At 43.6% G+C, this 9,724-nt stretch overlaps 1 protein-coding gene across 1 annotated transcript in view; it reads left to right on the top strand.

Moving 5' to 3' along the window:
* The first annotated feature begins 225 nt into the window (after positions 1–225).
* The window catches only part of ZNF18 (zinc finger protein 18), a 71,682-nt gene continuing 62,183 nt past the window's right edge, over positions 226–9,724 (top strand). Inside the window, exons 1-3 of the mRNA XM_042781947.1 lie at positions 226–714; positions 1,385–1,574; positions 2,240–2,331. Coding sequence (XP_042637881.1) covers positions 325–714; positions 1,385–1,574; positions 2,240–2,331 — 672 coding nt within the window. The 5' untranslated portion in view covers positions 226–324. The remainder of the gene's footprint in view (positions 715–1,384; positions 1,575–2,239; positions 2,332–9,724) is intronic.

The raw sequence follows: 9,724 nt of genomic DNA, 5'->3' as shown, positions 1-9,724 counted from the left end.
CCTCTGAAGAACTGAAAACCCTATGGAGCATAGCGCTGCTCTGACACACATGGGATAATTATGAGTTAGAGTCCATTCAATAGCAACTGGTTTTTATTTAGCCCTTTGAACAATTTCGAAAGATCCATCCATGATTGACTCCAGGGTTCTAAGATGGGACATGTGAAGTTCTTTCTGAAAATGTGTCTTTCTCATTTTTGTAGCACTTGATCTCATTGCCTCTCCAGTGTCCCTGTGAGAGGCTGTGCAAAGAGCTGGTTTTCCCTGGATAGCCATTCCATACCAGAAGCACTTTGCCTGAAGTGAAAGAGCTTGGCAGGCCCAATGATGCCAGTTGACCTGGGGCAGGCCCTAGTCCTGTTGCCACCACTGACAAAGGCAGAGGACCCCCCATTCCCTGGACCAGATGCTGCCCCTCAAGGGGAACTCTCTGGGCCTGAAACTGCCCGCCAGCTTTTTAGGCAGTTTCGATACCAGGTGCTGTCTGGGCCCCACGAGACCCTGAGACAACTTCGGAAGCTCTGTTTCCAGTGGCTGCAGCCAGAAGTTCACACCAAAGAGCAGATCCTAGAGATCCTCATGTTGGAGCAGTTCCTGACCATCCTGCCCGGGGAGATCCAGATGTGGGTGCGGAAACAGTGTCCAGGCAGCGGAGAGGAGGCAGTGACCTTAGTAGAGAGCTTGAAGGGAGATCCTCGGAGACTGTGGCAGTGGGTAAGTAGAATGTGTTATGATCTGGGGTCTCATTGGGGTATCTCTATACCTTATCTAATTCTAAGGCTGTGTGTGCTCTCAGGTCTCTGGGTGGTGCAAATGGTTTGTATTCAACTGCTAACCTAAGGGTTGGCACTGTGGAGGAAAGGCTTGGCAATCTGTTTCTGTGAAGATTACAGCTAAAAAAACCCTATGGAGTAGTTCTACTCCATAACACATGGGGGCTGCATGAGTCAGAATCAACTCACTGGCAGTAGGTTTGGTTTTGAGGGGTTTGTGTGTGTGTGTGTGTGTGTGTGTGCCTCAACACTTTTTAGCTATTAAGTATTGAAGATTAAATCTCCCATCCCATTCCATCTTTACATTAGAATGTTTGAGTTTGTTCAGAAGAGTTTAACTGGTAGAGATCGTCCAGTAGAAACACAGTATTAGTGACCAGTCTTGAAGGTCTTCCAGGCCTGGTGTAGACCTCAGCATTTGATATCCCTATCTTGGGATATTTGTATCACTCGTTCCTGCTGGACAGGAAATAGAAGCTGCATTTCTGCTTCCCTAGTCCATGCCCCTAAGGACTGTCTTATGAAATCTGTTGTAGAAAGTTAGCTTCATGTCTTTCAGAAATCCTGACTTTGGTTCCTTCAGTAACTAGTAATAAATATATGGTCCCTAGATCAGCATCCAAGTTCTGGGACAGGAAGTCTTGTCAGAGAAGATGGAATCTCCAAGCTGCCAAGTGGAGGAGGCAGAGTCCCATCTTGAAGTGATGCCTCAGGAGTTGGGACTTCAGAATTCAGCCTCAGGGTCTGGGGAGCAACTGAGCCACTTCGTGAAAGAGGAGTCTGACACTGAGCAAGAATTAGGTGAGGGGCAATTATTATTCCTGGTGGTATGAGATGCTCTTGTACAAAATTAGGGGTTGTGGTTGTGTGAGTTGAAAATGATGTGCTGAGATTGAGGTGTCCTTGGAATATTTGAAAACAGGGTAGACCTACATGAATCACTCTGATTTTGAAGTCCAAGATTTGCATTTTAAACCACTTAATAGCTGTGCTAGACCATTTGGATTTTAGATCTGAGCTAGGAGATAGGAGAATTTTTTTTTTTTTAAATTGTGATTTGGGTGAAAATTTACAAGCAAATTCACTTTTCATATAACAGTTCACATACACTTTGTTTCATGACATTGACTACAATTTACCCCAATGCAACAGCTCCCCTCCCACTTCCTTACGATAGTTACCTCTTCCCTATGTCCATCCCTCTGTGTACTCCTGCCCCCTTGAGCTGTCTCCCTGTGCATAAACAGCCCTTTTTCTAGGACAAAATTTTTGTGAGACTCTTTGGAAGGTTGGAGGGAGTTGGACTTTGTTAGTAATATAAATACAAGTTTTGAAATTATGGATGGAGGAATAGATGTCAGTCTAATTTGTCAAGTTTTTTTTTTTTTTTTTTTTTTAGCAGTACCCTCTGGGTAGTGGCTGAGGAGGACATATAGGTTCTTAAAATTTCCTGTTTCTCACTTCAGTGGTGGCTGCTTCTCAGATTCTTGTCCAGCCTGAGGACAGGCTTGTCAAAGACCAGGACTTTGGATCCTCACTTCTCCAGTCATCTTCTCAGGTGAGCTGGGTTCCCCTGCTTTTCTCACTGCTGAATGAGGTTTTGAGCATGTACCAATAGCCAGGAGGATTGAAACAGGAAGCATTCTGGAAAGTGGAGGGGTGAAGGGGGCCTACCTAGGCTAACAGGAATACTACAAATGAAAAAAAGGTTGAGTTTCGATATTTCTCTCAGGTCCTCTGAAGGCAGAATGTTCTTCTAATTTCCTTCTTGAATAGTAGAATCTGGGCCCTTGAAAAAGGTAGAAAAGTTTAGAGAGACAAATCTTGTCTCTGTGCCTCAAATGGGATTGACATAGTGGCTGCAGTGATGGATTCAGGTTTAGTAGGGTTTGTGAGGCTGGCACAGGACTGGGGCAGTGTTTTGTTCTGTTGTACGTAAGGTCACTGTACTGATTACCTAGTGCTACTGTGATGAGAATATACCACAAATGGGATGGCTTGAACAAACAAGAGTTTATTCTTACAGTTTGAGGCTTTAAGTCCAAGTTCAAAGTGCCAGTCACTAGGGGCTGGGGTTCAGCTCTGCCGCCTGCTCCCGGCCCACTGGAACTAGAGGCTTTTCTTCACTCAGACAGCTACTGGCTGCTGAGGGTAATAAGCCCAAGGATGACAAGTAAAAAGGTACAGTCCCGATGTTACCAAACCACATGTCAGGCTGTTAACTCAAGTCCATTGTAAGTTCCAGGGTCAGCAGTGCATGGCAGTCTGCTGCTGAACAATGACGTGACTATAAGCGTGCCATAAGCTAGAGTCGATTCCCAAAGCTCTCTCTTATATATGGGATGCAAATCACATACCCAAAACAGCTACTCAGCTGCTTGTGGTAGATCCTACCATGGAGTTGAGTGCCAGTCTCATCATGGGAAATAACTACCAGTTGCTCAGCCACTCAACCAGGCCTAGCCAAGTTGAAACACAGATTAAAACCACCATGGTCACTATGAGTCAGAGATGACTCGATGGCATGTAACAACAACAACAGCATGCCTTAACATGGTCATCTCTTCTCTTTCTTTATATTTGGACTATGTAAAGGAATGACTGTATTTCATTTGCTAGTCTAGGCTACTGACATGAATGTGAGTTTGAGATTTGGAATGGTTACATCTAATATGGGACAAATTATATTTTTTCTTCTCAGCTTTATGCAGGTATAATTGGTATAAAGTACACTGCATATATTTAAAGCATATAATTTGATAACTTTTGACCTGTGTATATACACATGAAACCATGATCACGATCAAGATGATAAATGTCATGGATTGAATTCTTTCCCCCCAAAATATGTGTCAATTTGGGTAGGCCATGATTCCCAGTATTGTGTGGTTGTCCTCCATTTTGTGATAAGTAATTATCCTCCATTTTGTGATGTGTTGTAAATCCTAATCCCTTTATGTCAATGAGGCAGGATCACTGTGGAATCTGAGGTGCCTTATAAGAGAGTGTGACTCATGTCACATCCTTACTCAATTCACACCCTTACTTAAGTCATACCCTTCCTCGAGTCACACCTTTTATTTTATAAGAGATGAGAAAGAAGTGTGTAGAAAGGGATGGACTTTACTACCACTAAGAAAGAAGAGCCAAGAGTTGAGCTTGTCCTCTGGACTTGGTGTCCCTGCACTGAGAACCTCCTAGACCCAGGGGAAGATTGATGCCAAGACACATAGAGAGCTTCAAGGAAAACACTGGGTCCACAGATGTGGAAAAGGTACCTTCCCTTAGAGGTGACGGAGAAAGCCTTCCACTAGAACTGGTGCCTTGAATTCATACTTCTAGACTTCTTAACTTTGAGAGAATAATTTTCTGTTTGTTAAAGCCATCCACTTGTGGTATTTCTGTTATAGCAGCACTTGTTGTTGTTATTTGCCATCGAGTCGGCCCCGACTCATAGCGACCCCTCCTTGGGTTTCCGAGGCAGTATCACTACAGAAGTAGGAATGCCCAACCTTCCTTCCGAGGAGTGGCTGGTGGGTTTGAACCGCCAGCCTTCTGGTTAGCAGTCAAGTGCCTTAGGCACTATGCTACCAGCAGCTATAAAAAATGATGTGGCAGAGGAGTCATACCTCCTCTAACTTAACACAGGGCAGAGAGAATCACTACTAGCATCAAACCATAGTTGATTACCATGAAGTAGAAGTCAGACATACCTTCTCTCTCCAGTCTTTTTACCAATTCTGACACCACCTGTCCCTCCTATGGCACTCTACTTCTCTGCTGGGTTTGATAAATCATTGTAGTGGACAGACAGAACTCATAGACAATATTCACAATTATAGGATTTATTAGAGAAGGAACAGGATCAAAAGCGAGTTGGGATAAGTTATTTTATCAGGACAACCTCTTCTCAGCCTGGTCTGTGGGCAGACTTCTCTTTGGCTCTTGTCCCCTTGGGCCTCTTGGGCATTTTGGGCTGGCTCAGCCCTTCCTCTGCCCTACTAGCATGTTGCAAAGCTCTTGAGCTCCACTGGCTTGGCGACACCATATTCCTCCAGTAAGCCTAAGCCTAAAGGCACTGAGGTCTCTTACTGTGTGGATTGGTGAACCTAGCTCTGGCAAGAGTCTGCAGACATCCCACTCCTCAAGCACACCTGCCTGAGGGTTCTCAGTTCTCTCCCTTCATGGACTGGGAAGCCCACTGCACCATCTCCTGCTAGTCTTCTGCTTCTTTTATCTCTGCTGCCACTTTTTTTTTTTTTTTTTTTTTTTTTGCCATCTCTGGTGTTACAATTCTTTGCCTTCTGGATCTAGGCGGTTCTCAGAGTAGGGACCCCAGGTCCAAACATGCACTCTGTCCATATCTCTTCTTCTTGGTGGTCAAATCCCCCCTTTTCTACCTGTGGGATGATTCATTTTAAACCTAGCAGGATGGCAAAACTGGCCAATTCCTTTGTTACATTTCCATATACTTTATTGCATGGTCCCACATCTGCAGGGTTCCATGAAGCCTATTTGCATTATTGTTAAACTGTTTGTGATAGTTGGAGCTGTGTGTCAACTTGGCTGGACCACAATTCTGTGTGGTTTGAGCTGTTGTGGTGCGGTTGTTCCCATGATGGGATCAGATGATTATATTTTAAGCAGCCAATCTGTTGAAAGGGAGATTCCGTAGGGGTGTGGCCTACTTCCAGTATATCCGTGGACATCCTGGGAGAGGAGACTTTCTTCTGTGGATTGGGATTCTGTTGTGCTGCCTACAGCTGTCTGTGAGTGAACAATCCACCATTCGGCCTGGAGATCTTGGATTTGTCATTCGTTGGAGTCAACAACCAGTGTACTGCCTGCCAGCCTTGAGCTCCTCAGCCCCTGCGGCTGCAAGAGTCAAGCAAAACCTCTAACTTGATGTGGAAAATCCTCCAGCTTGACATTTGATCCAGGAACTTTGGACTTGCCATCTTCTATAAGTGTGAGCCATTTTCCTAATATAAATTTCTCTCTCTCTCTCTCTCTCTCTATATACATATATATAGCTTTACTGGTTTTGTTTCTCTAGAGAACCCAGTCTAACACACTGTTCAATCCTCTTAATGGGCCACAAGCTCCTTGTTTTCATCCAGTCATTATTTGGTAGATGTTATAAGACAATAGCTAGAAAGGCCATATAAAAGCAGTCAATCACACTGTAATAACTACGACAATATGGTTCCAGAATAGTGGGGTCCTGCTCTAAGAGATATCTAAAAGGTAGAAGGGATTTTGGAATTTGGCAATGGGTAGAGACTAGAAGAGTTTTAAGGTGCCTGATAGTAAAAGCCTAGATTGCCTTGAGGAGACTGTTGGTAGAATGATGGACATCAGATGCAATTCTGGTGAGAGCTCAGAAGGAAGTGACAGAGCTATAGGGAAAAATCTCTATGATCTCAGAGAATATATAAGGCACTAGCAAGAGAATATTGCTAGAAATGTAGATGTTAAATGTGCTTCTAATGAGGCTTTAAAAGAAAATGATGAATATGTGATTGGACAATGGAAGAAGGGCATTTCTTTTTATGCAGTGGTAAAGAACTTGTCTGAATTATGTCCAAATGTTTGGTGAAGGGTGGAACTTGTAAGTGATGAAATTGTATATCTGCCTGATGAGATTTCTAAGCAAGTCTTGAAGGAGCCAAATGGTTTCTCCTTATTTCTTATAGTAAAATGGGAGAGAAAAGAGATGGACTTAAAAAGGAACTATGTAAAATGAAAACAAAGTTTAAAGATTTGGAAAATTCTGTTGTACAAAACTAAGGTAATATGTTCTAGAATTTTCACCAAGGACATGGCTATACAAACTTTTGTTGAAGAGATTGAGCTGGTGACTGATTGAAATAACCAACTATAACAGCAGAACAACCATCAGCTTAGAGTGAATGGGACAGAGAAAGAAGGAAAGGAGAGAATGCTGTCTGCTTCTTGGAATTCTGTAGGCAGGAACTAGTCAGAGGAGCTACACCTCTTGTCCTCCAGAAGAGAACAGAATCACCCCTGAAGCAGCTCAGAGCTTAGCAGAACCGTTGGAAGGAGCACGAGAAGCAGAGCTGCCTTGGTCTCAAGGGATGGGGCTATGGCCTCCAGGGTTTCAAAGTGTGGTGCCGTGGTCTCCTAGATCCCAATGGGTAGGACCACAGCCTCCTAGGTTTCAAAGAGTCCAGTCTTTGCCATTGAGATTCCAGAGTGTGGGACTGCCATTAGGGTATGCCTGGAGGATAGAGCCACTGCTCAAAGCTGAGTGGCCTGTGCTTCTGGAACCGAGAGTGTAGTGTTTTCACTCAGTTGGACAAAGAGAATGGGACCGCCCAAAGCCAAAGGAGCAGAGTTGCTGTCCTAGTAGACTTAGAAGGAAGAGCTGAAGCCCAGGGACAAGAGGCTTCCCACTCTGAATCCAAAGGGCATGGCCAACACTGAGTCTGGAGGGTGGGGCCATTGCTCAGGTAGTCTCAGAGAACAAAGGATTGTTTTCAAAGCTTGTGAGCTAATGTAAATTGTTTTGCTGGATTTTGAACTTCTTTGGTGCCTTTTATCCATTCTTTCCCTCAGTTGTAATGGATACGTCCACATTGTTGTATCTGTTCTGCTATTGTACTTTATAAATAGGTAACTTGTATTCTAGATTTCACAGGTTCACAGAGGAAGAATAATTTTGCCCCAGGATGGAATACACCTAAAGTTTCACTCATATTTGATAAAGATAATTCAGAACATGATATTTTAGAGTTAAAGTTGATTTAAGACTTTGGGGGTGATGGGATGAAGTGAATGTGTTTTATATGTGGCAAGTACATGAATTTTGGAGCCTAGTGTGTGATGTCATGGATTGAATTGTGTCCCTAAAGAATTACATGTCAACTTGCCTAGGCCATGTGTCCCAGTATTGTGTGGTTGTCCTCCATTTTGTGATGTGATATGATTATCCATTTTATGACATTTATATTGTAAATCCTGTCCTCCTCATATTAATGAGATGGGATCAGTGTGGGGTATATCTTGAGTTACAACCTTGCTCATGTCATACCCTTGCTTGAGTCACACCTTTTGTCTTACAAGAGAGAAGCGAGCAGAGAGGGAAGGGACCTCACTACTGCCAAGAAAAAAGAGGAGCAGAGCACATCTTTTAGACTCATTGTTTCTGCTCTGAGAACCTCCTAGACTCTGAGAAAGATGGATACCAAGACATATGGAGATCTCCAAGGAACACTGGGCTCACAGATGTGGAAAGAAGACAAGGAACTTCCCCCAAATAAAGTTTTCCCCTAGAGCTCTCAAACCAAACTTGCTGCCATCAAGTCAATTCCAACACACAGCAACCCACATTGGGTTTCCAAGGCTGTAAATCTTTATGAAAGTAGACTGCCCAACCTTTTTTCCGCAGAGCGGCTGATAGGTTCAAGCTGCCAGCTATCTGGTTGGCAGTCAAATGTCTTAATCACCACCACACCACCAGAGCTCCTTTCCCGTAGAGGCAGTGTCCTTAATTTCAACTTCGAGGGAGCTCTGATGATATAGTGCCAAAGGCATTTGACTGCTAACCAGAAGGCTGGTGATTCAAATCCACCAGCCACTCCTCAGAAGGAAGATGGGCAATCTGCTTCCCTAGTGATACTGCCTCAGAAACCCAAGGAGGGGTCGATTTGAGTAAGATTTGATTGGACGGCAGTGCGTTTGGTTTTATTTTTTATTTTTTAGCCTCCTAAACTGTGAGGTGATAATTTTCTGTTTGTTAAATCTGTCTACTTAGATAACTAAGACAAATGTATCCTCTACCCCAAAAGTTTTTCTTTTGCACGTTTGTAATCTTTCTCTCCTCCCTTTCTCCACCCTTTCCTCTCCCATCCTGAGGCAACTACTGATCTGTTTTCTGCCACAATTGTTTACATGTTCTTCTGCATGTTCTATTTTGTGTCTCTACTTAATGTACTCAGTGTTTTTTCCAACTCTTGAGCGTATGGAATGTGGTTAACATGTATTAGTGTCGTTGCCTACTATTCTGTTACCTGTGTCAATTTTGATTGATTTATTAATCTCATTATGAGATATGTTTTCCTGCTTCTTTGTATGCCTGGTATCTCTGATTGGATGTCAGGCATGAATTTTACCTTGTTAGAAACTGGATATTTTTGTATTCCTGTCTGGATTTTTGAGCTTTGCTGAGTTGCTTGGGCACAGTTTATGTAGCAGCAGAGTCCTTTAGTCTAGAACTCATTTCTCACTATTACTGAGGCAATGCCCTTATTGATTGATTGATTGATTGATTGTGATTTGGGTGATGATTTACAGAGCAAATTCCCTTTCCATACAGCAGTTTACATATACTTTGTCTCATGACATTGACCACAGTTTACCACAAAGGCAATGCCCTTTTGAGTGCTCTACCTGATGCAAAAGTTTTCCACTCTTGCTGGTGCCAATATGAACTTTCTCCAGCTCTGCTAGCTTTGGGGGTTGTTCTTCTCCTTCTCTTATGTGGTCCTTTTCAAGGCTCAAGTACGGTCCTCACGCACTTGCACTGCTCACTATTCGGCTGAACACTTGAAGGATGGATCCTGTGCAGATCTCTCGAGCTCACTTTCTGTGTAGCTCTCACCAGTCTAGTCTTCTGCCCTACTAATCTGAGCTACCTAAACCAAAAGCCAAACTTACTGCCTTGGAGTTGGATCTGACTCATAGCAACCCCTCCTCAGGTTTCCGAGGTGGTATCACTACAGAAGTAGATTGCCCAGTTTTCCTTCCGAGGAGTGGCTGGTGGGTTTGAACCACAAGCCTGCTGGTTAGTAATCAAGTGCCTTAGGCACTATACCACCAAAGCTCCTTTGAGCTACCTTGTTGTTGTTGTTGTTATGTGCCGTCGAGTCGGCCCCGACTCATAGCGACCCCTCCTTGGGTTTCCGAGGCAGTATCACTACGGAAGTAGG

Source organism: Orycteropus afer, unplaced genomic scaffold (assembly GCF_000298275.1).
Source record: "Orycteropus afer afer isolate SDZICR_OR568_19922 unplaced genomic scaffold, OryAfe1.0 scaffold00199, whole genome shotgun sequence".
Lineage (NCBI taxonomy): Eukaryota > Metazoa > Chordata > Mammalia > Tubulidentata > Orycteropodidae > Orycteropus > Orycteropus afer.
This window is presented reverse-complemented; position numbering and strand designations above follow the sequence as displayed.